Genomic DNA, 27,562 nt, shown 5'->3' with positions numbered 1-27,562 from the left:
GGCGCCGTCGCCGAGCAGTCGAACGAGCGCGGCGACGCGCCCGTGGCCCGCCGCCTTGTGTATCGCGGCGACGCCGAAGTCGTCTCTCGCGTTGACGTCCGCGCCGAGCGTCAGCAGGAGGTCCTGAGGGTACGAAGCGACGTGACGTANGTCGGGGTGGAGTCGAAAGGCGTCTTCACTCCGAGTTGCTTCTATGCGACGTCGCGGACGCACGGGGCACGGCGCCGAGAGAGACGAACGCCGGGGGATAAAAAAAGTCCTTAAGGAATCGCGTTCACAACGCCGACGCGGTCGTATGGGGACAGGTGTGATGAATATGAATACGCACCACGACCTTCTCGTGCCCTCGCCACGCGGCGATCGCCAGCGGCGNGACNCCGNGCGNGTNCCGCCGCCGCGTCACGGGCGTCGCCGTCGTCGCGTCGTCGCCACGCGCCGTCGCCGTCCCACAACGCCTCCACGTCCAGCTCGACGACGCGCCGGCCCGCGGAGCTCTCGCGCCGCCGCATCGCTTTAAGGATTGGCGTTCACCACGCGACCGCGGTCGTACGGGGACCAGTGCGCTCGCTCGCGAGCGCGGCGCGGCGCGCTGTTCTTTTCTTCTAGCGAGCCGCCCTACTGGTGTGCTTCTTCTAGCCCTACTGTGCTCGTACTGTATATCCCGCGAAGAGAAGGCGCGCGACGCGTACTGTATGGAAAGGAGTCTGACGACGACGACGACGACGAGAGGCGCTCGGGTGCGTTCTATACGAGCGATGATATCGGAGTGGAGTTGAAAGGCGTCAGAAGCGGAGTTGAAAGGCGGTGAGGGCGGGGATTGAAAGCGAGGGATGAGCGGAGAGATGCGCCGGGAAGTAAAGTCCTTAAGGATCGGCGTTCACCACGCCAACGCGGTCGTACGGGAACCGGTGTGAGATAGAACGCACCTCACGCTCACGCGGTCGTCATGTCCACGTCCTCGGTCGCGTTCGCGTCGTACTCCTCCCACTCGTCGTCGTCGTCGTCGTCGTCGTCGCCCGGCAGCGACGCGGCGGCCTCGGCGAGCGTCTCCGCGTCCCCCCCCGCGCTGAGGGCCATTCCATACAAGCGAACGTCGGGGTGGAGTTCAAAGGCGTCAGTTGGAGTTCAAAGGCGTCGAGGGCGGGGATTGAAAGCGAGGGGTGAGCGGAGAGACACGACGGCAAAAGTCCTTAAGAAACGGCGTTCACCACGCGAACGCGGTCGTATGGGGACCAGTGTATAGAACGCGCCTGGCTTTCCCCGCGCGCAGGAGCGTCTGTATCTTCGCTCCGAGCGCCTTCCGCGTCGGCTTGAAGGCGACGTTGCGCTTGGCGATCTTCGAGCGCTTCTCCCTGAGGGTCGTCGCCCATACGAGCGAATGTCGGGGTGGAGTTCAAAGGCGTCAGAAGCGGAGTTCAAAGGCGTCGAGGGAGGTGTGTCGGGATCGAAAGCGAGGGGTAATGGGCGGAGAGATGCGCCGGGAGATAAAGTCCTCAAGGAACGGCGTGCACCTCGCCGACGCGGTCGTACGGGGACCAGTGTGAGAAGAACGCGCCTCAGCCCCGCGATCTTGTGCTTGAGCGCGCGCCGGGCTTGGACCTTGAGCGCGTGCGCGGCGCGACCGCCGCCGCCGCTCGTCGACGCTTCCTTCTCCGCGAGTTTCACGTCCTCGCGCGCGGCGGCGAGGGTCGCGTCCGCGGCCGCCATGGCGACATCGCCGTCGCCGTCGCGCGGCGCGCCGCCGTTCGCGGTGGTCGGATCCCTCGCCTCCTTCGCCGCCCTCGCGGCTTCTCTCTGACGCTTCTTCGCCGCCTTGACCTTGCGCGTCTGCTTCTTCTTCACCGCGCGCTGCTTCATGCGACGAGGGCGGCGATCGCTGTGGCGGCGTCGGCACGCGCGACAGAACAAACACCCGCGTGTGGCCATAGGCCACAGCAGTTGCGCTAACTCGATCAGACTAAAAAACCATAGAGTACGAGTACGCAAAATTCGTATGGAATCTTAGTCTGATACAGCATTTTCGCCTAGCGCGTAGCGCGAGTCAGTTCTACGGTCCCTGTACTGTAGTACTGTAATAACCTCTCTGTCTATCTGTGGAGTTTGCGTGGCGCGGATCTTTGCCAGTTGTCAGAGGCTCCCGTCGCTCGCTCGTTCATCATTCTTCCTCCGCGCAGAGAGAGAGCCCCGCCCCCCGTCGTTCACGATGGCCTCCTTCACCATGGCCGCCGCCGCCCCCGCGAAGACGATGAGCAGCAAGTACTCCATCGGCCGCGCCAAGCCGCTCGGCGCGCGCGGTGCGTCCTCGATCCCTCCTCGGCGACGAGCGATATTTTCCGCCCCTCGCGCGTCCCGCGTCGCCGGATAGCGTTCTTCGCTCGATGGGATCGATCGTTCGATCGATCGACCGGACCGAACCGATCCGCGCTCCCCCCCCGCGCCGCGGTCGCCGCGCCGGACGCGTCGCTCGCGACCCCACTCAACCCTCGTCCGTCCATCCCTCTCTCCCTCCCTCCGTCTCTCCCTCCTACGCGCGCAGCCGCGCCGCGCGTCGCGGCGAAGCCCTCGCGCGCCGCGCGCCTCGCCCTCCGCGCGGCCGCGCAGCAACTCGAGATCGTCCCCGACGACCCGAGCAACTACACCATCGGCATCCTCGGCGACCTGCACTGGGACCCGCGCGATACCGCGCACTCGCTCGAGGGGCGCGATCACATGAAGGCGGTGCTCGACGCCAGCCCGAACCCGTTCCTCGTGTCGCTGGGAGATCTCGGCGAGAGCAAAGGCGCGTTCTGTATCACACCGGTCCCCATACGACCGCGTCGGCGTGGTGAACGCCGATCCTTAAGGACTTTTGCCGGCGTCTCTCTCCGCCCACACCTCGCTTTCAATACCCGCCCGCGTTGCCTTTCAACTCCGCTTCTGACGCCTTTGAACTCCACCCCGACGTTCGCTCGTGTGGAATGGCCCAAAGATTGCACCGAGTCCAAGCAGCTCTACGCGGGGACGACGGAGTGCTTCAAGACTGTGCGCGCGTACCTCGACGGGTTCGGGCACAAGTACGACATCGTGGGGGGGAACCACGACCTCGAGGGGATCGACGAGTTCTCCACGGACAAGGCTAACCTCGCGGCGTACTTGGAACACATGGGGAAGGAGACGCCGCAGTTTTGCTACGAGATCGCGCCCAAGACGCTCATCGTCGGCCTCGGCAGCACGCAGGTGCGTTCTATACATAAGTTTTTCACCCATCGTTCGGTTTCATCATTTGATCGCGTCCCCTTTCAACTGACCGATGAACTTTTTTTGTATGGAATGGCCCGCAGTTCCGCGACGCCACGTACACCTCCCACGAGGTCGCCGTGGACCAGGAGCAGCTCGACTGGTTCGTGAAGACGGTCGAGGAGCACCCGTACGAGGACGGGTGGCAGATCTTCTGCTTCTCGCACGCGCCCGTGATCGGCTCCGGTCTCCGCGTCCTGCAGGAGTGCCACGTCGTCAACGGCTGCTGCTGGCTCAACCACAACGACCCCGTGGCGTCGAAGCTCTTCATCAACACCGTGCGCCGCAACCCGCAGATCAAAGGGTGGTTCTCCGCGCACTTCCACCTGTCGCACGATTACGAAGACTCCATCACGTTCCCCGGGGGGAACAACCGCGGCAGCGCCATCTTCGCGCAGACTGGAGTGATGACGGCGCGGTCGTCGCGCGACGGCCGCCGACACTCGCGCATCGTGCGCGGCAACTCCAAGGGGTTCGAGGTGTGCACGGTGGACCACGCCAAGGGCGGCGCCGTGCGCCTCGACGCGACCGTCCTCTTCAGCGACCAGTGCGAGATCGACTACGAGAACGATCAGGTGCGTTCTATACACTGGTCCCCATACGACCGCGTCGGCGTGGTGAACGCCGATCCTTAAGGACTTTTGCCGGCGTGTCTCTCCGCCCACCCCTCGCTTTCAATCCCCGCCCGCGACGCCTTTCAACTCCATCTGACGCCTTTGAACTCCACCCCGATATCATCGCTCGTATGGAACGACCCTCAGACGGACGACGCGCTCAACGGCTGCTCCGTGATGACCTTCGCGCACGAGCACGAGGACTACGATCACGACCTCTGGTTCTCCGCGTACACGCCGTCCGAGGACGACGGGTGCCGCGTGAACGAGCCGTGCGGCGAGATCGACGGCGACTTCTCCTCGCGCGACCCGGTGAAGTGGTGGTTCATGAAGGACGGCGCCGTGATGGGCGGGCACAACGGCATGATCATCGAGTACGATCCGTCGACGCTCGCGCCGCTCGGGATGGTCGTCTCGAGGTGAGTCCTCTCTTCTTCCTTTACTTTTCGCGCTTTTCGCGGCGGCCGGCGCGTCTCTTCTCTCGAACACCACACGATATGACACGTCATCACGTATTGTCCAATCGCATCACGACGCGTACGCGCGCGCGCTGACCTATCACGCGCCCTCGCAGAGACGAGCTCGAGAACCGCCGCGTGGCGATCATCGACGACGAGTGGGGCGGCGACGCGCTCTGCCTGTTCGACGACGACACCGGGGACGTCACCGTCGTGCAGCCGAACGAGGACGGGTCGTACTGGAGGAAGGTTGTCCGGAACAAGATGCACAGGATGAAGGAGATGCGTCGCGTCGCCGCCGCGAAGAATTACTTCAAGAAGATGAAGGGCGAAGACGTGGAGCTGAACGTTCTGTCGTCGTACGGACCGTACACCGGGACCGCGGGGCAGGTCATGGGCATCTCCACGCGCGCGATCAACCCGAAGGCGGTGGCGAACAAATGAGTAACTAGACCGAATACCGACGCGCGAGAAGAGAAGAGGTCGCGTAGAAGGAGAATTCGTTTCGATTGAATGTTCAAAATAAATTGTACAAACGTAATAAACGTCCCGCACGCGCGCCGCGCCGCGCCGCGCGTCCATCCATCCCGCGTCGGTCACGCGTCTCCGGCGCCCACGCCCCTGGCCTCCGCGTCGTCGTCGAACTCCGGCATCGCGGCGAGCTCGTCCTCGTCCGCGATGAGCTCCGCGGGGATCGTCTCCGCGCGCGGCAGCCCCGGACGCGCGCCGAGCTGCGTACGCGTGGCGTGATGCGATTGGACGAAATGAGATGACGTGGCACATCGTGTGGTCGGTGGTCGAGAGAAGAGAAAAAGGTGGAAGAAAAGTTATCCTCGAGAAACGGCGCGCGCCGCGCGAACGGGGTCGCGCGGGGACCAGTCTCGCTCACCTCGCGGCACTTCCTCGCGGCGACGTACGACCCCAAACGCATCGCGCGCGTCAAGTCGAACCCGTTGGCGATCCCGTAGCACATCGACCCGATGAACGAATCCCCCGCGCCGGTGGTGTCCACCACGGCTGACTTCGTCACGAGGCACGCGGGCGCGAAAGTGACGTCGCACGGCCCGACGGCAGCCGCAGCGTCGTCCCTGCGCGGGTGAAGCGAACGGTCAGTCTAACGTCTTACCGGTCAAACGTTGAAAGGGAAGCGCGGGTGAAGAGTGACGACGGGAAAAGTCCTTAAGGAACGGCGATCAACACGCGAACGGGGTCGTATGGGAAGCAGTCTCACCCGGCGTCGATCAAGTACGCCGCCTTGGAGGTCAGCGGCGGCGACGGCACGGGCGTCTGTTTCGGGCTCGGGATGCCTCTCTTGACGCCTGATTGATGGGATGGGTATGTCGAGGGAGGGAGACAGACGAGACGCGCGTCGGATCAGGTACGCGGGCGCGATATCGGTGGATGGAATTGAATGGAATGGAATGGAATTCCCCGCGTGGCGCGACGTGAGGTTCCGAGCTCGCGCGCGAAAGGAAAGAACGCGAGTCATCCTCGAGGAGGAACGGCGCGCGATCGGATCTTCGGACGCGCCTGACTCGAGCGCGGCCAGCAGCTCCTTCAGCGTCGTCGTCTTCGGCGCGTCTCCCTCCCTCTCTTTCTCGCCGGCGCCGCCGCCCCAGTCGTCCACCCTGCGAATCATCACCGACCCGCGCGCGCCGAGCGTCGTGACGAGCGCCCTGGCGCGCGGCAGCGACGCCAACGTCTTCACCATCGCCGTCTCCAACTCCAGATTCTCCTCGCCGTCGCCGCTCGCCGCCGCGGCGTGCGCTTTCGGGTACTCTGTGGGAGGAGAGATGCGCCGGGTGGTAAAGTCCTTAAGAAACGGCGTTCACAACGCGAACGCGGTCGTATGGGGACCAGTGTGAAACGAAAACGTACCCGTGCTCGTGCACACGTAGTCTCCGTGCGTCAACAGCGTCTCCAGGCCGTCGCGCGGCCGCTCGCCTTCGACGAGCACGGGCACGCCGGCCGCGTTCGCCGCGCGCGCGACTCGAATCGCAACCTCGGTGAGCCGCCCGTCGAAGTAGACGAGGTCGGCGCCTTCGATGAGTCTCTGCGCGAGCGAACGTCAGTCGGGGCGGAGTTGAAAGGCGTCGGGGGTGGAGTTGAAAGGCGTCGATGCGTGTCGGGATTGAAACCAGCGAGGGGTGATGGGCGGAGAGAAATGCACGCCAGCCGGGAAGTAAAGTCCTTAAGGAATCGCGTTCACCGCGCCGACGCGGTCGTATGGGGACCAGTGCGAGATGGGACGCGCCTCGACGGCGTCGTCCGGCATCTCCTCCGCGCGAAACTCCGGCCCCGGGGTGTGAATGCACGTGCGCGTGCTCCCCTCGCGGTCGACGATGATGTACGTGAACGGCGAGCTCTTCCCTGGCTCGACGACGACGCTCTCGCACCCGACGCCCTCGCGTCGGAACTCGTCGAGGATCGCGACGCCGGCGCCGTCGTCGGAGAGTTTGGTCAAGATGGACGCCTTCGCGCGCGCCGGGGTGAGGTTCAAAGGCGTCAGGGGTGGCGTTGAAAGGCGCCGAGGGCGGGGATTGAAAGCGAGGGACCCTGGGCGGAGAGACACGCCGAGAGATGACGAAAGTCCTCAAGGATCGGCGTTCACCACGCGAACGCGGTCGTACGGGGACCAGTGTGAGATAGATAGAACGCGCCTCCGCGCCGAGTCGCGCCATCGCGACGAGCGCGTTCCCCGCGTTCCCGCCCCCCTGCGTCTCGAACGCGTCCGTGCGGAGCTTCGCGTCGGGCTTGGGGAACGACGCGATGGACGCGAGGTAGTCCACGCCCGCGGACCCGACGCCGACGATCTTCTTCTCGCGAGGAGACGCGGCGGAGGCGGAGGAGGCGGAGGAGGAAGAGGCGGCGGATCTTAGGACGACGGTCGCGCGCCGCGACGTCGCCGGCGCCGCGCGGGCGCGACGCGCGCGCGGCGAGGCGCGCGCGAGGGACGGCGGCGGCGACGGCGACGGCGACGACGCGCGCGACGCGAACATCGTGCGCGCGGGCGTGGCGGCGGCGGCGGCGTGCGACGGCGGCCGCGCGACGCGTCGTGGCGTTCGCCGATCGACGGACGACACCGACGCGCGCCTCGCCCCGTCAGCGACGGGTGGCAGCAGTGGCGCTCGGAATTTTGCGTACTCGTACTCTATGGTTTTTTAGTCTGAATCGAATGAGCGCACCTTGTCTATCTTATCTCGACTCTCGACACTCCTCACGAGATCGCACTCCTCACACGCCGCGCGCGCACCCCTCCCCGCACGCCCGGCACCTCTCCCCACCCCACCCCATGGCCGCCCTCGCGTCCCCACTCCGCGCGTTCCCCGCGAGCGCGGCGGCGGCGTCGTCGTCGCTCCGCGCGCGCGCCGCGAAGCCGCGCGGCGGACGCGCGGCGTCGTTTTCGCGCGTCGCCGTCGCCATGTCGGTCGCGACGACCGACGAGGCGTCCGTGCGCGCGCGAACCGCGCCCGCGGGCCTCGGCTCCACGTTCACGACGTGGCTCCTCAAGGAAGAGATCGGCGGCCGCGTCGACGGCGAGCTCGCGATCGTGCTCTCCTCCGTCGCGCTCGCGTGCAAGCAGATCGCGAGCCGCGTCCAGCGCGCGCCCGTCGCGGGCGACACGGGGCTCGCGGGAGACGTGAACGTCCAGGGCGAGGACCAGGTGTGTAGGCGCGCGAAAGCGAAACTCCTTTCGTTCGCCTCCTTTCGAGCCCGCGTCGTGCGGGTCAACGCGCGCGCGTCGCTTTCAAATACTGTACCGTAGTCGCGCGCTGACCGATGCGTAAACCAACTTACTGTGAACACACAAAACCGACGCAGAAAAAGCTCGACGTGGTCGCGAACGAGATTTTTTGCGACGTCCTCAGGTGCGTTCTATACACTGGTCCCCATACGACCCCGTTCGCGTGGTGAACGCCGATCCTTAAGGACTTTGCCCGGCGTTTCTCTGCGCCCACCCCTCGCTTTCAATCCCCTCCTTCGACGCCTTTCAACTCCAACTGACGCCTTTCAACTCCACCCCGACGTTCGCTCGTATGGAACGGCCCTCAGAACGTCCGGCCGCACCGGCGTGATCGCGTCCGAGGAGGAGGACGTCCCCGTCGCGGTCGAGGAGACGTACGCGGGGAACTACGTCGTCGTGTTCGACCCTCTGGACGGGTCCTCGAACTTGGGTGCGCGCGCTTTCGCTCACTCGCGCGGCGCGGCGTTCGTATGCCTGACTGCGTCCCATACAAATCCGCCGCCGCGCGAATCGAATCGAATCGAATCGAATCCGCCGCGCGATCCGTCATCTATCTGCCACGTCATCGAATCTGATCACTCGCTGACCGATCCTGTCCACGCGTTCACGATCTCATCAGACGCCGCCGTCAGCACCGGATCCATCTTCGGCGTGTACGACAGCGACGAGCAGTGCGTCCCGGATTTCGACGCCGAGGACGACGCGGCTGTGGAGGAAAAGTGCATCGCCAACGTGTGCCAGGCGCGTCCTCTTCATCTTCATTCACACCGGTCCCCATACGACCGCGTCCGCGCGGTGAACGCCGTTCCTTAAGGACTTTTCCCGGCGTCTCTCTCCGCCCACACCTCGCTTTCAATACCCGCCCGCGTTGCCTTTCAACTCCGCTTCTGACGCCTTTCAACCCTCGACCCTCAGAGCGGCAACAACCTCCAAGCCGCGGGCTACTGCATGTACTCCTCGTCCACGATGCTCGTGCTCACCGTCGGCGACGGCGTGTACATGTTCACGCTGGACGCGTCAATCGGCGAATTCGTGATGTCGCACGAGAGAGTGCGGATCCCCGAGCGCGGACGCATCTATTCCTTCAACGAAGGCAACGCGAAGGCGCGTTCTATCTCACACTGGTCCCCATACGACCGCGGTGGCGTGGTGAACGCCGTTCCTTAAGGACTTTATCTCCCGGCGTCTCTCGGTAGACCAGACTACGCATGCGCCGGCGCCCGCGCGACCGCGTTCTGTCTCGCACTGGTTCCCACGCGACCGCGTTCGCGCGGCGCGCGCCGATCCCTAACGACGCCTGCCTTTCAACTCCACCCCTGACGCCTTTCAACTCCGACCGACGCCTTTCAACTCAGAACTGGAGCGAGGGGTTGAAGCGGTACGCGGACGATCTCCGCGCGGGCGGGATCGATCAGAACGGCAAGCCGTACAGCGCGCGATACATCGGGTCGCTCGTGGGCGATTTTCACAGGACGCTGCTGTACGGCGGCATCTACGGGTACCCAGGAGACGCGAAGAATCCAAACGGGAAGCTGCGACTGCTGTACGAGGTGCGTTCTATATCACACTGGTCCCCATACGACCCCGTCGGCGTGGTGAACGCCGATCCTTAAGGACTTTTGCCGGCGTGACTCTCCGCCCAGGGTCCCTCGCTTTCAATCCCCGCCTACGATACCTTTCAACTCATCCTGACGCCTTTCGACTCCACCCCGACGTCGCTTCGTATGGAACGGCCCTGAGTGCGCGCCGATGAGTTTCATCGCGGAGCAGGCGGGCGGCATGGGGAGCACCGGAACCGGGAGGGTCATGGACGTGGAGCCGAGCGAGGTGCACCAGCGCGTGCCGTTCTACGTCGGGAGCGCGAAGGAGGTGCAGTACCTCGAGTCGTTCTTAGCGTGAGCGACGACGAGGACTTTGATGAACCGACTGACGCGCGAATCGAATCGTACAGTACGACGTTTATCCCGCCGCGTCCAGTCTCTCAACACTGAAGGCCATTCCATACAAAAATAGTTCATCGGTCAGTTGAAAGGAGACGCGATCAAATGTTGAAACCGAGCGATGGGTGAAAAAACGTTTGTATAGAACGCACCTGAGCTGATAACTGACACTGACTCGGCTCAATTCTCATTTGCAACGCGCGCACGACGCGGACGCGCCCCCCCCGTCCCCCGTTCCGTTCGCGCGTTCCTCTCTTCTTCTCCGGGGCCCGCCCGCCCGCGCGCGCGCGCTCCGATGTTCGCGGTCGCGCGACCGACGCGCGGCGAGACGATCGCGACGGGCGTCGTCGCCACGACGCGCGCGGAGCGCGCCATCTTCAGGTGCGTTCTATACAAAAAGTTTTCACCCATCGCCCGGTTTCAACATTTGATCGCATCCCCTTTCAACTGACCGGTGAACTATTTTTGTATGGAATGGCCCTTAGTCTCGCTCTCGCGCGCGACCACGACGCGGCCGCGCGCGTCGTCCTCGCGCTCGCGCCGTTCCGCGCGCTCGCGGCGCGCGCGCGGCGCGCCCTCGCGCTCGACGACGACCCGCGCGGCGTCACCGCGCTCGAGGCGACGCTCGCGCGCGTCGCGCTGGTGCTCCCGGCGCTGTACCCTCGCGTCGTCGTCCCGACGGCTTTCGCGATCCTCGGCGGCGTCGCCGCGTCGTCGCCGCGCGTCGGCGGAAACGGCGGGGATCGAACCGGCGGCGCGGACGCCGACGCCGACGCGCGCGCCGCCGCCGCGGCCGCGCGCGAGCGCGTCTCCGCGTCCGCCGCGCGCGCGTTCCTTGAGCGCGTCGCGCGCGTCGCGGAGCGAGCGAACGCGGCGTTGGCGTGGTGCGCGCATTATTTCTCGCATTATTATTCTCGCGTTTTTCACCCGCCCTGCCGCTCGGGGTCGACGTTTGATCGCGAAACGGTCCCTTTCAACTGACCGATGAACGCACTTTTTTCGCACTACCGTCCCGCCAGGCACGACCCCGCGGCGACGCGCGCGCTCGTCGTCGTCGCCGTCGCCGTCGCCGTCGCGTCTCTCCTGCTGCCGACGCGCGTCGTCCTCGCGCTGACGCTGCTGTGGCTCACGACGCCGCGCGGCGTAGGGTTAGGGTTAGGATTAGGGTTAGGATTAGGGTTAGGGTTCGGCGGGGGGACGTCAGGGTGGGGCTCGGGGCGCGACAAGAGCGCGGCGTTCGCGCGCTTGACGCGCGCGCATTCGGCGGCGCGCGAACGCGCTGATGTCGCGAGATAGATCTACAGTAGACGCGGGGAGGAGACCCTGACTACTAAATTAATTAACGCATTATCCTCGTGCGTTACGTTACGACGCGTACCCGCGAGCCCGCCTTCTCAGACGAAGCCCGCCCTCCTCTCCGCGCCGCGGGAAAGAACGGACGGCTGGCGCGCGATTTTTACGCGGCTGCGGTGGGGTGTTAGCTAGCGGCGCGGCGTCGTCGAAGGGCTTTCTTTGCGCTTCCCTTCGCATAGGATACGTAGGTGTAAAGTAGTTTTATTGATTTGCATCGAGTCGAGGGTACACGAGTGTAATCAACCTCCCCCCTCCTCTCCTATCCTCTCCTCTCCTTCCAGAAGTCCCGTTTCGATTTCGCTTTCGCGTCGGCATTTCATTTCAACGCGGACGTCGCGCGCTTGATGGCCACCTTGATCGCGTCCCTCGTCAGCTCCGTCACGACGTGGATCTCCTGCACCTGCCGTCCCGCGCGCGCGAGGAGATTATACCCGTCCTCCACGTTGGCGTTGGTGAGCCACAGCTCGAGGTCCTGCGAGACGACTCTCTGCTCGATCGCCTGAGGGTCGAGGGTCGTTCCGTCGTTCAAAGCGACGTCGGGGCGGCGTCGAAAGGCGTCAGAAGCGGAGTTGAAAGGCGTCGAGGCGCGTCGGTCGGGATTGAAACCAGCGAGGGGTAGTGAGCGGAGAGTGACGACCGCCTGCCGGGGGATAAAGAAAGTCCTCAAGGATCGGCGTTCACCACGCGAACGGAATCGTGCGGGGACCGGTGCGGTACTATCATAGAACGCGCCTGGCGGCCCGGGATGACGGCGTCGATGCCATCCTCCGCGAGCAAGTTGGCGCATATGTCGTTCAAACCCGGCAACGGCGCGTCCGCGAGCTCGTCGTCGTCCACGCTCGGCTCGGGCATCGCCACCGGCATGATCGTGTCCAGAGTCTCCAGCAGCGGATCCGCGGTGAGCTGCTTAAGCGAAAACGTCACTCGCGCGTTTGTCGAGCTCGCGTTTCCCCGCGGACCTGGGTGGGTGAAGCGATCGGTCAGTCGACGTCTTACCGGTCAAACGTTGAAAGGGAAGCGCGGGTGAAGAGTGACGACGTGAAAAGTCCTTAAGGAACGACGATCAACACGCGAACGGGGTCGTATGGGAAGCAGTCTCACCTCGCTCTTTGTTTCCCCCCCCCCCGCCGTTTCCGCCGCCGTCTCCGCCGTTTCCGCTCGCGGCGATCGTCTCCAGCACCTTCACGGATACGACGTCGCCGACCTTCACGACGTCCCGCGGGTGCGAGACGCGATTCCACGACAGCTCCGAGATGTGAATCAAACCCTCGCACCGCGGCGCTCTAGCGTCGTCGGGAAGAATCGAGCGCATGTCGGGGTGGAGTTGAAAGGCGTCAGTTAGAGTTGAAAGGCAACGCGGGCGGAGATTGAAAGCGAGGTGTGGGCGGGGAGACACGCCGGGAAAAGTCCTTAAGGAACGGCGTTCACCACGCCGACGCGGTCGTATGGGGACCAGTGTGAGATAGAACGCACCTCGCGTCGTCGGGAAGAATCTCCACGAAGGCGCCGAAATCGGACATGGACATCACTGCGCCGCGCGCGACGTCCCCGGGCTTCAGCGCCTTGGCTCCCACGTCCTGGACGAGCGCGCGCTCGCTGACGACGATTTTCTGCGAATGATGAAAGGTCGGTCGGAATATCGGTCGTCGTTCATCGGTCAGTCGAAAGGAGACTCGCGCGATCGAACGTCCGGTTGACGAATCGCAGGGGGGCGGGCGAAGTATAGAAAAACACAACACAGCCACGCGACGCGCCTTATCGTTGACGTCGGTGACCCGCACGGAGATGTTCGTCCCTACGAGCTGCTCCAGCGCGGCGACGGTCGCGTCCTTCGCGCTCGGTTTCGGCGGCGACGGCGGCGGCGTCGGCGGCGCGAAGTCGCCGCCGTCGTCGTCTGAGGGTCGAGGGTCCGTACGAGCGAACGTCGAGGTGGAGTTCAAAGGCGTCAGACGGAGTTGAAAGGCGCCGAGGGCGGGGATTGAAAGCGAGGGGTGGGCGGAGAGAGACGCCGGGAAAAGTCCTTAAGGATCGGCGTTCACCACGCGAACGGGGTCGTATGGGGACCAGTGTGAGATAGAACGCGCCGTCGTCGAAGGACGCCAGCGGCGCGGTGACGCGTTTCAGCTGCGCCGCGGCTTTCGATTTCCCCCCCTTGATGGCCGCGGTGCGCGACGACGCCATCTGCGACAGCGGGAGGAACGCGCGGTAGCGGCCGTTGAATATGCGGAGGATGAGGCCGCCGCGGTTCGCGACCTCGACGCGGCCGACGACGGCGTCGCCGGATCGGAGCGCGGCCGCGAGCGCTTCCTTCGCCTTTTCATTCTTCGACGGCGACGACGACGACGACGACGATCCGGCGGACGCGTCGGCGTTCTCCGCGGACGTCGCGGACGCGCCCGTCTTCTTCCCGGCGGCGGCGGGGTCTTTCTTCTTCTTCTTCGCGGTGGCGTCGGACGAGTCCGCGGCGGCCGCGGCCGCGCGGACGGCGGCGCCCTTTCGCGTCCGGGGCGCGAGCGGCGACGCGCGCGGCGCGGCGACGCGCGGACGCGCAGCCGCCGCGCGAGATCGCGAGGCGCGCGGCGACGCGGACGCGGAGGCGCGCAGAGGCGCGGCGACCGCGATGGACGCTGCCGCCATCGCCATCGCGACGCGGGTGACGGCCGGTGAGGGCGGGGCGACGACGCGCGCGGGAGCTGGCGAGGTGACGAGCGCGGCGACGTCGATGTGCGTCGGCGCGCGTCCGTCGTCGCGCGCTTTTCGTTATCCTCGCGACGCGAGGGCCGCTCGTCGCGGGGGTGACGTCATCACGCCTGCGTTCCAGTCAGGATGAAGAAAAACGTACTGTACACGTGTACTACGAAGGGTATCTATTTCCGGAAGTATATGAAGGAAGTACGGAAGTACCGCCGCGACCGCGAGGGAGAACGACGGAAACGCGTGGAAGCGTGATGAGAAGACGCACCATCTTGACAACACCTGAGGTGAATCGTGCGGAGCACCACGCAAAGAGACCGGAGCCAGGGATGGGTAGGCCGCTAAATACTGGCGGTCGCGGTCGACTCGAAATTTTTTTCTCCGACCGCGCGGTGTGAGGCGAGTACCGTGTCGCACATGCAAACAGTAAGAGCGTACGAAAACGACGTAGTACGTACGAAAGTACTTTCGTACTTTCGTATGATACGAAAGTATTCTATTTTCGAAAGTACTTTCAGTACGAAAGTACGTGTGCACGTACGTGTACGGTACGTGTAGTTAGTCTAGTTAGTCTACAACGTTGTAGATATTTTTCGAACAAGCGAAAGCACCTAAAAGCAGATTCTGCAGATACGAGTACTGTAGAAGCGCGACCTTTCACATGTTTAGTGTTACATTCCCGCTCGCGCGGTGCATCCCACGCGCGTTTCTCGCCACGTTCGGTCTCGACCTCGGCTCCGCCACGCGGACGACAAACGACACCCCGCCGTGTTCGTGGGCATTTTGAATCTACCATTTCCCCGCCTATGGACTCGACTCGCGGTCCGCAGATCTGGCGTGATGATCGCTCGAATCGCCGCCCCGCATGGGGCCTCATCACCCCGCACGTTTCGAGCCTCTCCCTCCTCGTACTCGTGATCCTGGGAGGGGCGTGCTCCGTCTCCGCGGCTCCGTCCACCGGGAGGCTGTCCAGCGCCGGTCACCACCCGCGACTCGTGTCGCTTAAAACGCGCGAACGAGTGGGCGATCACGACTTTCGCTCTCGAAGCGACGACGAATCCGAATACGCTTCGAATTCTACCCGCGTTTCCGAACTCGGCGGGCTGTTTTCCGACCTGAACGGGTACTGGTGGCACGGGTCGCGCATCGCAGTCGGGGGCGCACTCGGGGCTCGATACGAAGGCGTGACGAAATGCATCAAACGGTGTGACGACATGAAACACGGCTGCGCCGGGTTCGTGAAGGAAATTTTATCAGATCACTGCACGCTCGTGGGACGAGGGTACGGTTTGATGCAAGCCGCCGAGAGCGATTTTTACCGCAAGAAAGCGTTGACGAACCCGGCGGTTTGGAAAACGATCGAAGGAATGACCGCGCGCTCTCCAGATATCCACGCCTGGCGTGGGGTCACCGCGAGCTCGCGACGAGAACTGCGCGCGCTGTGCGCGGCGGATTCGCAGTGCCAAGGATTCTATACGTGTTCGGACTTCGACGCGTTCAACTGCACGAAGATTTTGAACGAGTTTCACTCTGAAAAAAATCTGACGGGCGTCAGGCCGTTTCACACGAACGCGTCCGCGATGCTGCTCTCGAGCGTCCCGGACTCTGTGAGCAGAATGTCTACTTATCCATCCCTCGTTCTCGACTCGCGTGCGATTAAAACGTGTGAAGGCAACGCGGACGGCGCGTCTTGTACGTTTCCCTTCACCACGGATTACAGCGCGAAGCACAGACAAAACAACGTCGAGTATTTCGGACCGACGCTAGAAGGATCGTCCCGCCCGTGGTGCTACACCTCGAAACCCGGATTATGGGGGTACGTCGACTGCCACGGCCAAGATCCGATGGGTTTCAAGTGGGAGATCAGCGAGTGGGGTAACTGCTCGCGATCGTGCAAACGCGGGATGAAGACGCGAACAGCGAACTGCGTGAACACGACGTCAGGGGCTGTTCTTCCGAACCAGCTCTGCGGCGTCGAGCCCGAAACCTCGCAGGAGTGCAACACGCACTCGTGCGACGAGAAGTGCGCGGCGATTGGCGTGGAAGATCGCAAGCGTTGCGCGCCTTTCGTACAAGACCCTCGGTCTAGGTTTATGAACGTCGCCGTTCGCGCAGAGGTGTGCCATGAGTACGGGTGCTGCTTTGATTACTCTGAAACCGTCTTGGGCACTTCCGAGTGCTACGTCCACAAGCTCGAGAGCGAAGCGTCTGGCTGTAAAAAAGACTGGGAGTGGGACGCGATCGGGTCCGGAACCGTGAGGGTTCCGAAGCCGTTTACCTCCAACGGCGGAAAACCGACGAAGCTTTTCTGGAACGGATGGCACGAACCCGGTCCACTCATGGATGGCCAAAAAGTATCAACAGTCACGGACGAGGTCACGATGTGTGGAAGATCTTGCTGCCGAGGTGACACAGAGCTCGGCCCTTGCGCGTACGACCTCGGGTACTCGAAACCGGGCGCGGGTCAATGTTCGAGGTTCAAAAGCATTCTCGCGCCGGACCGGTACGATACTGCGTTCGACGTGTACTTTGGCGAGGGCGACGTAGGTAAGGGAGATCTCGCAGCTGACCCACCACGTATGCCGCCGGCGGTTTTACAAACGATCAAGATGTTTACGTCGAAAGAGTGCAGGGAAGAGTGCGATGCCGCCGACGGATGCACGGCCGCGAACTTCAATAAAGCAGAGAGCATCTGCGAACTTATCAAAGCGGATGCTCCCTCGATTGCCAAATTTTGGGATGCTGATCCGCTTAAAAGGTATCACATTTTGAATTCAACATCGTCCCTCGGCGCTTCCCCCGGAGGTAACAGGATTGGTTGGACGGCGTACACGCGTCATTTGGGCACGAGGAGGGTGAGGGGCTTCACGAACGCCGTCACCCACGTGCTAGCGGACCCCCCACCGCAATGGGGCGAGTGCAGAGTCGTACCCAAAGGACAACAACTTGATCCTGAATGCCCGTGGCAGCAGCACAAGGAAATAAAAGGTTACGTCCTTCCCGGTGATGACATTTTCAGACCGGACGGGTACGAAGTTCCGTGGGACAAGATTAACTCGTACCACAACGGAAAGCCGTATATGCCACTCGACGACGGTGACCCGGACTACCCGATTACGTATGACCCCGGGATGGAAATACGGAAGGGTCCCGGCCCATACAACATACACTCTATTGAACGCCCGTGCTACGACGTGTGCAACATCACGAAGTACTGCGAGGACCCACTACTGAGTTGGTACGATTCGTCCTCGTCGAACGACGAAACGTGCTCCGCGCCTGGAAACATGGCGACGACTCGTCCGGGTGCGATTCAACACATGACTTCCAAGGAACGGCGAGAAACTGTGGGATCTTGCGACGGGCACGGTGGTCCAAGAAAACGAGAAACCCGCGTGAATCTTGAAACTTACGAGCAGGCGAGCGCGCGGTGCGAACGATTTGGCACGCGTCTGTGCGAAGCAGATGAAATCTTACGCGGCGCGGGTTTGAGCAGAGAAGGTGGCTCCGGAAAGATCACTTGGGAAGATGCCAACGTATTTGCACCGCGTGACCCTTGGAATTACGACCCGTTCAAATGCACTCGAGACATACGAGAAGATAACGCGTATTGGACGTCCACTCCCTGCGGCGTCGGCGGCGGGAACGCTACTGGGCGCTTCGTCGCTACGCGCGGTGGTGGACTTGGGAAACAGTGTGCTTCAACCTCCGAGGTCCATCTTTTCGCGTGTTGCTCGGATTTCAAAAATGCCGGTTTTAAGTCCGCGATCGCCGCTGCCTCTAGAAAAAGGATGAACATCACGCTCGGTGACTATCATTACTGCCGAAATCAGCAGTGTAAAGTCTACGAAGGTCACTGCAAAAGTGATGGCGAATGTGAATACGGCACGCAGTGCGCGCGACGCGTCGGGGCCAAGTATGGATTCCATGACAAAGCAAACGTGTGCATCCCGACGTATGACGCGCAACAGATTCGCTTCGGACCGAGACAAGTCTTAAGGGGGTCCCCGACGAATTTTGTTTTCGTGGAAAGCGGAGTATATACGATACCAAACACCGCGAAGGTTAAGATTATCGACGGTGATAAGTTCGGTTGCATGGGTGCGTGGGATGACACCGCAGTCACCTTGGCGGAGACCGAGTTGAAGAGGCGAAGCGAACACGTCGTGCGTCTTCCCGGTCAGCCTGTCGGGGAGGCATTCAGTGGACTGAAGAACCACAAGGCTACGCTTTATGCTAATAACAAGGTGTGTGATGGAGAGTTGCATCCTGAGCTCCCGAGAGCGACTGAGTCTACTCGGCCGTTTATGGAATGGAACAACGCGCTGGTCGCCGAGGACAAAACACAATCCAATTTTGATCCCACGTTCGAAACGAGAAAGGCGCACATGTGCATGTGCGATAACAGCACGGATTGTGAAGCTCCTCAAAACTGGCACGATCTCGGTGTAGTCAAGCTTGACGTTCCACACATTTATACTTTCCGCGGGTTTAAAGATAACGACATGGTGACGTGCGGGCGAGATATGAAGTGCCCGAAGCGCGAGACTCGGTTCGACGTGTACACGTATTACACCACAGCGGAAGAACCGGATAACATACCGAAGAGCGATGGCTACGTCGCCGGTTTCGGGGGAGATTTATTCGAGGTTTACAACGTCGTCGACATGACCGAATATTACCCTGAGATGCTGATGACGCGGTTTACGTACTCGGAGCAAATTTCCTTGTTCAAAGAATTTTGCGCGCAGAGATGCAACGGCAATCCTCTATGCGTCGGCTTTGACCTCGTCCCGACCGGCGTGGACGGCTCTGGGATCAAAGAACTCGACGATGACGATTTGATCCAGAGACAATGCCGGATGTATCGCGACGGCGTGATGCTGCACGTGATCCCTTCGAGCGGACACCAGTTTTATTTCAGTACGAAACCAAAACGAGAGACGTGGAGCTGGTTCCCGGTGCAGAGAAAGCCCGGTCGCGAGATCGAATTCACAACCCCGGGAGGGTTTTCTCAAGTAGCTCCCGAAGGCGTCGTCGGGCTTCGCGCGCCGAAATTCAAGTTGAGAGGCACGAGCATCGAACGGCTTCGGAACTTTTTTCTGTCCATGAACGTGTTTGGCAATCCTCCGCTGCCGAGTAAGAAGTTGGACTCACACCGAATTCACGGATTGGTATATTATGAAAATCTCTACTCCCCTTATTTGATGCCGTCGTTGGATTACGTTACGGATAAACACTTCAACGTACACAGCGGCAACGGCCGCGTCTTCTTCCCGTCGTTGGTTGAGCCAAAAGAAATTGATGATCGCATGGCGCTGACGGAAACGTACATAACAGCCCGCAATCGCAATCGTCGGGGACAAAAAGATTTTCCACGCGCCAGGATCGCGTACGAAACCAACCTCGCTAAGAAGGAGTGCGAAGTATCCGTCGCGCCGCCGCTGGATGTTGTAAACCAAACCACCGATGGAGGATTGTACTGGCCTTCAGATGTCGGAACGTGTGGAGGAAACGCACACGGTGCGCCGTGTTACAAGATGTTTTCTCCCGATCCACGAGACCCAGACCTCATATACTTCCAATGCCACGTCCCTGACGGCGAAACGAGGTCGATGTGCTACACAGACAAGGCGCGTACACTTTGGGGCTACTGTGACTGTCCAAACTCGCAGTGGAGTCGCCCTTTCGGCCGCAGGAACACTATGCACAACGCGGAATTTCGAGGCGGTGAGGTCGTGATGCTCACAGACGACCTCCACGCCCCGATCGACAGCATCGCGTGCGAAAACGGCATTCGAGGTCCGAGCTACGACTGTAAGGTTCACGTAAATAAGAGCATGTGCATTTCATCCGAAGTGTACGGCGAATTCCACCCGTGGAAAGGATTCAACAGCGCGATGGACGCGAGTCACAGTATTGCTAATTATAATTATGGAGACACACGTACTGAATATACGAATGGGTACGAATCCATGATCGAAGTCACTTGTCCACCTGGAATGGTCCTGACGGGAATAGCCGCGATTAAGGACAAAACGTCCGAGGGAGTGATGCCTCGTTGTGGCACCCCCGCGGGTTGGACCGTCGGTCGCGTCGAGGAATCAACTATTCAGTCTCTGGATTCGTACAACTTTGTGACCTACCTCGAGGACAGTTGCATCGTGTACAATCCGAGTGGTGGCTCTACCAAGTCCGGCCGATGCACTGGGGTTGATTGGCAACCTTGCCCTTTCGTACAGGACCCCGATCTCAAGTGCAGACGGCGGCCGCGCGGAGTCGGAATCGACGCAGATTACGTCGGTTGCGGGCCCGGCGAAGTCGCGGTTGGTTTCTTTTGGAGCGCGCGGAGCGGGACGTCGAAGAGGCTTGGCTCACCGGATGAACATCCATCAGAAATCATGCCGATGTGCGCCCCCGTGACTTCCACGGAACCGTTCGCGGTTACCTCTGGGGACTTTCAACGCGCGTGTACAGCTCAAATCTGCTCCAACCTGACGAACACGATTGACACGGATGACGTTGCGAAATGCCTCAAACTTTGCGAGTCTGAATCGACATGCCGAGCGTCCGAGTTCATCGAAGGAAACGCGACGTCAAAAATGTCTGGAAAATGTCTTTTGTACGCAGGGACGTGTACGGAATCGACAACGCCTTACGGCCGGATATTGAATCAAGCGCTTCCGTCCCCAGTGACGACGACGAACGCCCCCGTGACGTACACGCCCGTCGAGTTCGAGCACCCGGTTACGATCAAAGATCTTATCACTTTCAAAGTTTCATCCGTAAAGGGAAGTACGTTCGAAAGGCTGAAATTCAAACGATGGGTTGGAACTCCGTTTAGCTCGTGCTCAAAGCCGTGTGGGTTGGGAGTGATGCATCGCAAGATCTCGTGCGTAATGATTGGCTCCGTTGTCAACGTCACAATCCCGGACTCCGAGTGCGCGCATTTGCCCAAGCCCCCAGAGATGGAGTATTGCAACAAGTTTCATTGCGAGTTACAATGCCGACAAGACACGAAACGCCGATCGTGCGCGATGTACGAAGCCGACGACCGCCGCCGCTCGAGTCAATTTTTGATACGTCAGCAGACGTGCGAGGGATTCGGGTGTTGTTTTGTCCCCAAGCCTTGGATTAGCGATTTCGAGCGCGCCGGTCCCGGCGAGAGCGAGTGCTACGAAGCGCCCCGGCTCGAGTATCCCCAATGGGTTCCGTTATCGTTCGGGGAGTGTAGCGAGGATTGCCAAGACCCTGGATCCAGCGCACTTCCTTACCGAGAACGGAATCTCGCGTGCGCGAACGCGATCGATGGACGTAGGGTCCCGTCTGACCTTTGCCCCGCGCAGAAGCCAATGGCGATTCAACAGTGCAACACGAAAGAGCCGTGCGTTTCTTCCAACTGCGGCTTACCCGAAGACGTCGGGTCGTGCGGACACGGGACATGCGAGAGAAGCTTCTCTTCGGATTCGCCTTGGAAATCGAGCGAAAAGTGTACTTGCTTTGAGGGATGGATGACTGGGCCTTCAGGCGCGTGCGATCTCGAAATTCCCGCGTGTGAATCAAACGAGTGGCAGCTCGGAGAGTGGGGCGAATGCGTTGCCGGAGGTTTGCGTTCGCGCGAGGTGACGTGTGCGACGGATCTGATGCGCGCGTCGTGTAAACCGACGTGTGATGAATCTACGCGACCGGAGAGCACGAGTGCATGCCACGTGGCTTCGTCTTCGTCTGAATCCTTCAATTCGATACCGACGAACTGGACGTCTGGGTTTTGGCGAGAAAATTTCGACGCAGACAAAAATCACTTCGTCATCATGCCGCACATGGAGATGAAAATCACCGGACCGATCCGGCGGTGGTGGGTCGATCAGGATGAAAAATGGACCAAAATTCAAGCTGGGTTTTCGGCTCTCGAGGCTGCTTTGGGATCGAGCGAAGATGTACGCGGGAACGACTCGCCGTCGAAGCGCGCGGCGATTTGCGCTTCGATGTGCAGAGCGACGCCGACGTGCCCTGGATTCGTGTTTGACTACAGTAAAAACATGGCGAACGCGTGCGGATTCATTCACCGCAGGCAGTTCGAGGTCACGACGATATCACGGAGCGAAAGTAAACACGTGTTCATGCGTAGGGGGTTCATCACGTCTTTCCCGCAAGACGAGCTCGTGAGAGTGGTGAATTCAACGAACGCTTGGAGTTCAGATCTTGCAGCTAAAGTCGTCGACTCCAACGAACGTCTAGCTCGGAGACGGAGTGTGATTCCATCCGACGATGGGATATGGGATTGGATAAATACCGCGAACACGCACGGGGGAGTATCCCTGCGCAAATCTCTGTACAGTCTCGCGTTCCCGACGCATCTCAACGTTCTGAAGCACATCCGATACTTGCGGAACTTTCTCGAGCCGGAGTTTCACGGGGAAAATCTCGCCGACGTCATCCTCGCGATGGCGTTTAAATACCGCGACTACCCGTCTATCACAAACAGCACATCTACGTTCGTGACGCATCTTAGGGATGCTAAGTTGCTCGACGTGTGCCAGATAAGCCGCGAGACTGGCGCGCACGACAAGGCGAAGATGCCTTTGTACCGTGACCCAAACCCGAGCCCGCTCGGGGCGCTTCATTACCTGCTGAAGAATAATGCGACCGCGTCGACGATGTCATCGATATGGTCGTTCCCGTGGCCGATTTTGACCATGCTTGGCACCGCACATGTTCCAAAAGCGGAGTGCGACTACGTCCGTGGGAGATATTCCACCTCTGCGGAGGCGGACCGCGCATTCGCCGTTGAAGAGGAGTCGACTTTAGCGACGCTCGACACGAAATGGTACAAAGAAATCAGTCGATCTACGCTGGAGCGCGTGGAGACTCTTTGTAAAACGTCGAATTGGCACCCTAACGCGCTGCCACGCGCTGTACAAGATGGTACCACGCCGGCTCGTTTCCCATACGTTCGATGGGGTCATCAAGCTTGCCGCGGGGTTCCAGGTGTCATTTCCACGGCGGGTACATTAGAATTCTCGATGACCGAGTACGGTTACGTACGCGCATATAGCGAGCTTTGGGATACGAATTTGACGTTTGACCGTGACATGCAAAGCGTGCTTCATACGGACGATGTTCCAGGAATCAAAAAAAACCGAGCAGTGAGCGTCGACCACGGCCGCTCCACGGCGATTGGCATAAATCACGGCCTCGATTCGAACATCGACACGCGTCTCGCGATGCTGTTGTTTCATAACGTGTACCAAGAAGAAGGAAGCCACGTCATCGAAAACGTCTCGAGGCTATTGATTTCTGCGCTCAGAAATAATCCACACAACATCGAAGCTTGGGATCTCCTGATTTCCCACATCACACTTGGTTCGCTCACAAATGTTGGAATAATCCGCGACGCGTACGAGGTTTTTAGACCTGTCGCGAAATATTACACACGCACATTTGGCGCGCTCATCGAAGCCATGGCGATGGCGTTTGATTGTGAGACCGACCCCACTGTACATAAGTATCTTATGGAGGAAGCTATTATCGTTACCCGACCGCAATGCGACATGAAAGCGCGGGAGGAGATAATAAACGGGGTCAATCGAAATTGCAAGCGGCACGTGTTTACTATCGACGACGTCAAATTTATCGAGGAAGACTTTGTACGACTCGCGTGGGGTGAATGCGAACATAGGCTTGTCGCTGAAGAAGACACGGTAGCTCCGTTTTATACGGAGTCCAACCGGACACGTTTCGACGACATCGATGAAGGCACTGCATCGAAGAAGGATGCCTTCGCGCGGTTGTTCAAGATTCATTTTCACCCTCTTGCCGTCGCGCAATTAAAAAACCCCGAAACCGCACCTGGATCCGTTTCCTTTTTTCTTGATATTATCAAGTATATCACCGATACGGTCTGGCCGCAAATGCCGCTTGGGTATCTTGGTCACGTCGGCTTCGTCGAGGGATCCAGCTTCCCCGCGATCACGGTCGACTCCTGGAGAGTTGAACACGATGAAGCGAAGATAAATGCTATTGGCATCCGCAAGAAGTGTTCACATGAGAGTTGCGAATATATACGCGAGTTGAAGAAATTCCGACTGCATGACACTATCGCGATTACATCAGGGTTGGAAATGTTAGAAACGCTTCACGGATGGAGTATGTTCGCCGTTAACCTCACCTCGACCCGATTGAGCCCAGCAGTCGGAGGCTATCCCGTTGTTGATGACATTGTTTGCGAAACGTTCTTGCCAGAGGAATCTTGCGAGAAGTCACAATCTCCCTCGACGGAGCACGCGTACTGCCGATGCAGTACATTTAAGACCACTTCGTTCAAAGAGTTCTACGCCGCAAGTGCTGAATTGACTAAGGTGGTGAATTTGAGCCCTATCCAAAAAAAACTCATCGCCTATGTCCCCGCGGTCAAGGCGTCGATTGATAATGCCGATTTAAATCTTCGTAGCGACGAGGAAGACGAGGGCGATATCTCTCGGCTTCACGCGCGGAAGAAGATCATATATGAAAAGGAGGAAGACTACGACGCGTTGACGCGACTCCTCGCGAACGTTTCGAGCAACTTGGGCGAAACTACTGCGAGTCGCCAGAGTTCAATCATTCTCAACGCGCGCGCTCGAAGCGGCCGCACGCGCTCGAGATCACTCCTTGGTTCGAGCGATACCGAGCCTAGCAGCTCTGATGTAAGCATCATGGAGCATACGACTCCAAATGCGGAGGATTTTGCGATGCTTGACTCGCGAAGCACGCCGTTTAGTGTCAACAACGATACCGTTTTCGATACGTTCTCGTCGGCGGTGGAGAAGCACTCGGGCAGCCCCGAGGACGTTTCGAGAACACCCGTCAACGTGCCCGTCACTGAAAAAGTTCGCGTCTCGGAAGCACCTGCGCCTATCGCGGCGGTGGCACCCGCTTCAGCGCTGCCGGTGTTCTCGCCGTTGCCAACGCACTCGAACGACACGAAGGTTATCACGACGTATTCCATCGCGGTGAAAAAATCGAGGATGGACGCGCAGTTGAAGGCGATTGAAAACGTAATCAAAACGCGCCTCCATGGTGGTATCAAGTTCCACAAACTCCAAGTTGCTCGCTCGTTGCGGATGGTTCCCACGGATGGCGACGGCGAGACGGCGACTGGCGAGTTCTCCATGCAGTTCACCGGATTCCTCGGGAAGCATCCCAAAGGGGTGAAGAGATTCTCGCAGGTATCCGCGGGCCCGAAAACAATCGCGGCGATGAACGGGATGCTACGGAGACGCGGCGTAGCCGGCGCTTCGATCACAGCAAACTACATGACGGATGTCGAAATACATTGGAGCGCGAAACACGAAGCTTTCATCAGGCGAACGATCGGAGGCCTATACCGCAGAGCTAAGAACGCGCTCGCAGCGGGCAACCGAGCGGGTAGAAACAATTTCCTTCGCGGCGCCGCTTTCTACAAGCGGCTTCTGAACACCGCGCCTAGAGCGATTGGAGGCGCGCGACGCGCGCTACTACAATCATCTACGAGCAGCGATGCTGCGTTGGGTTTGCCCTCTCACATGACGGACTTGGACAACGCTTGTGTGAGCGTCGCTTTCACCAAAAACGTTGGGGACGCGGAGGCATTACAACGAGCAATCTACGCGTGCGGCTCGCCAGCCGCGTCTTCACCGGATGAGGCATCCAAGGCGTCGTTCGTCCCTATAAACAACGACGACGACTTTAGGAATGCGTTAAAGGAATGCACGGTACTAAAATCATACTGCTGTCCAAAGTGTGCGAAGAAACCATTTTGGGGGTCAAGATGGGGCTCACCAGGGTGTTGCGACGACGATCGGTACGCCGACAAAAAACTCCACGACTGTGAACGAAAGTACGGACCGATCTCATCGTGGGATACGTCCAAGGTCACGAACATGGATCATGCCTTCCGTTCGGTGACCGCCAAGGTGGGTCCCCATGGCTACCCATCAGCACCCAGGATTATCTGTGTGACTCAATCTATCAATCAGAGCGCGACTGGGCGATTCGACGACGTCGCGAATATCGACATATCCAACTGGGACGTGAGCAACGTAAAGAGCATGAATCATATGTTTCACGGCTTCATAGGGATCTATGGCGACCTGAGCGGTTGGAATGTAAGTCAAGTGACGAGCATGAGCCATATGTTCGACGACGTCAGATATCTCGCGAACACTTCGACGTGGGACACGAGTAAAGTCACAGACATGTCATATATGTTCAAAATGCATGAAGGCGCGCCAGCTTATAACCGGGCCCTGCTTGGGAATTTCATCGAAAATTTCAACGTGAGCGCGGTGACCACGATGAAGCGCATGTTTGAGCACTTCGGTGACGGATATCACGGTGAAAGGCAACGTATTCCAAGAGAATTTTTATGGGATAATACACCACCTATGGACCTCTCACGGTGGGAACTTTCAAGCCTTACGAACATGCACAGTATGTTTTATAGAGCTACAACGGTATCATCATTCTTGCACGGAGCGAAGGATTGGGACGTGCGCAAAGTGGAGGACATGTCGAACATGTTTCAATGGTCTGCTTGTGGAACGTTGATCGATCTGTCAGGTTGGAAAACGACGAGTTTGCGGAACATGGACAACATGTTCAGGGATTTCCCGAAGTGGTCGGGGACCTGTAGCGCAAACTTGTCCGGCTGGGACCTACGATCAATGACGTCGCTCGACGGAGTTTTCTATAATTCTAAGTGGACAGTGCTTGATTTGACTGGATGGAACACGAGTAACATAGTCAGCATGGCTGAGATGTTCAAAAACGCCCACATCGCGCCGGGATCTCTAGAGACTTTGAACGTGCACGGCGTTCAAAACTTCGAACAAATGCTCTGTGGAACGGAGTGGCCGTCATCGAACGTAGACTTGACGAGTTGGGACGTCTCGCGAGCGACGAACATGAAGGGAATGTTTCGAAAAGCGAATGTGAAACAAATCGACGTGTCGACTTGGGACGTGCGCGCTGTGACGAGTATGGCGAACATGTTCGACAGCGCGAGCAATTTCAACGGCGATTTATCGCGCTGGGAACCAAACAAAGTGACCACTATGGTGGAGATGTTCCTAGGCGCGGTCTCATTCGCAAACGATAGTCCTATTCGATGGAGACCGACGTCGTTGACGACTAGCGTTGGGATGTTCAACGGGGCGTTTAAGTGGTTGAAGTTTTTCGCTCGAGAATCCGAGGTGACGACTGTCGAAACCTCAACCGACGGACCTCCGTTTCTTTGGAGTGTAAAGAGCAACGTCGTCACGGATGAGAACATGAGGGATATGGTCGAGCGGTGTCTCGAAAGCAACCCTGTGGATGGAAACTGCGAGTCTTTATCCATCGGCATCATGTCGGACTGGGACGTTTCGCGGGTAACAGACATGTCTGAGTTGTTCCTCGACGCCATTAGATTCAACGCGGACATCAGTCGATGGAATGTCGGTGCGGTGACCACGATGGACAGGA

The 27,562-nt window shown here is 59.9% G+C and overlaps 7 protein-coding genes across 7 annotated transcripts in view; 4 read left to right on the top strand and 3 right to left on the bottom strand.

Annotated features, from left to right (window-relative positions):
* MICPUCDRAFT_46487 (uncharacterized protein) overlaps positions 1 to 1,707 on the bottom strand; it is a gene marked incomplete at its 5' end in the record, with an annotated part of 3,055 nt that extends 1,348 nt beyond the window's left edge. Inside the window, 2 exons of the mRNA XM_003055824.1 lie at positions 25 to 123; positions 1,552 to 1,707. Of these exons, the coding sequence (XP_003055870.1) occupies positions 25 to 123; positions 1,552 to 1,707 (255 nt within the window). The remainder of the gene's footprint in view (positions 1 to 24; positions 124 to 1,551) is intronic.
* A 496-nt stretch (positions 1,708 to 2,203) lies between these two features.
* On the top strand, positions 2,204 to 4,885 carry MICPUCDRAFT_70850 (calcineurin-like phosphoesterase; the record flags this gene model as incomplete). Its single annotated transcript, XM_003056215.1, has 6 exons — positions 2,204 to 2,294; positions 2,537 to 2,779; positions 2,969 to 3,216; positions 3,321 to 3,851; positions 4,038 to 4,309; positions 4,465 to 4,885. The coding sequence occupies 6 exons, from the start codon at positions 2,204 to 2,206 to the stop codon at positions 4,790 to 4,792; spliced, it is 1,713 nt and encodes a 570-aa protein (XP_003056261.1). The 3' UTR covers positions 4,793 to 4,885.
* Positions 4,886 to 4,944: 59 nt separating this feature from the next.
* On the bottom strand, positions 4,945 to 7,347 carry MICPUCDRAFT_55071 (pfkB family carbohydrate kinase; the record flags this gene model as incomplete). Its single annotated transcript, XM_003055823.1, has 6 exons — positions 4,945 to 5,079; positions 5,130 to 5,436; positions 5,731 to 6,127; positions 6,227 to 6,401; positions 6,558 to 6,904; positions 7,005 to 7,347. 6 exons carry the CDS (start codon positions 7,345 to 7,347, stop codon positions 4,945 to 4,947), a joined length of 1,704 nt encoding a protein of 567 aa, XP_003055869.1.
* A 422-nt stretch (positions 7,348 to 7,769) lies between these two features.
* FBPASE_3 (Fructose-1,6-bisphosphatase) lies at positions 7,770 to 9,992 on the top strand (the record flags this gene model as incomplete). The annotated part of the gene is made up of 7 exons (XM_003056214.1): positions 7,770 to 8,012; positions 8,171 to 8,217; positions 8,402 to 8,523; positions 8,713 to 8,863; positions 9,011 to 9,217; positions 9,457 to 9,643; positions 9,834 to 9,992. The coding sequence occupies 7 exons, from the start codon at positions 7,770 to 7,772 to the stop codon at positions 9,990 to 9,992; spliced, it is 1,116 nt and encodes a 371-aa protein (XP_003056260.1).
* Positions 9,993 to 10,507: 515 nt separating this feature from the next.
* MICPUCDRAFT_38357 (uncharacterized protein) lies at positions 10,508 to 11,329 on the top strand (the record flags this gene model as incomplete). The annotated part of the gene is made up of 2 exons (XM_003056213.1): positions 10,508 to 10,917; positions 11,053 to 11,329. The coding sequence occupies 2 exons, from the start codon at positions 10,508 to 10,510 to the stop codon at positions 11,327 to 11,329; spliced, it is 687 nt and encodes a 228-aa protein (XP_003056259.1).
* Positions 11,330 to 11,568: 239 nt separating this feature from the next.
* MICPUCDRAFT_64062 (uncharacterized protein) lies at positions 11,569 to 14,029 on the bottom strand (the record flags this gene model as incomplete). Its single annotated transcript, XM_003055822.1, has 6 exons — positions 11,569 to 11,885; positions 12,119 to 12,345; positions 12,488 to 12,669; positions 12,860 to 12,996; positions 13,141 to 13,280; positions 13,471 to 14,029. The coding sequence occupies 6 exons, from the start codon at positions 14,027 to 14,029 to the stop codon at positions 11,703 to 11,705; spliced, it is 1,428 nt and encodes a 475-aa protein (XP_003055868.1). The 3' UTR covers positions 11,569 to 11,702.
* A 1,265-nt stretch (positions 14,030 to 15,294) lies between these two features.
* On the top strand, positions 15,295 to 19,822 carry MICPUCDRAFT_38355 (uncharacterized protein; the record flags this gene model as incomplete). The annotated part of the gene is made up of 2 exons (XM_003056212.1): positions 15,295 to 19,603; positions 19,779 to 19,822. The coding sequence occupies 2 exons, from the start codon at positions 15,295 to 15,297 to the stop codon at positions 19,820 to 19,822; spliced, it is 4,353 nt and encodes a 1,450-aa protein (XP_003056258.1).
* Between the last annotated feature and the right edge of the window lie 7,740 nt (positions 19,823 to 27,562).

Source organism: Micromonas pusilla (assembly GCF_000151265.4).
Source record: "Micromonas pusilla CCMP1545 genomic scaffold MICPUCscaffold_2, whole genome shotgun sequence".
NCBI classification, from domain to species: Eukaryota; Viridiplantae; Chlorophyta; class Mamiellophyceae; order Mamiellales; family Mamiellaceae; genus Micromonas; species Micromonas pusilla.
This window is presented reverse-complemented; position numbering and strand designations above follow the sequence as displayed.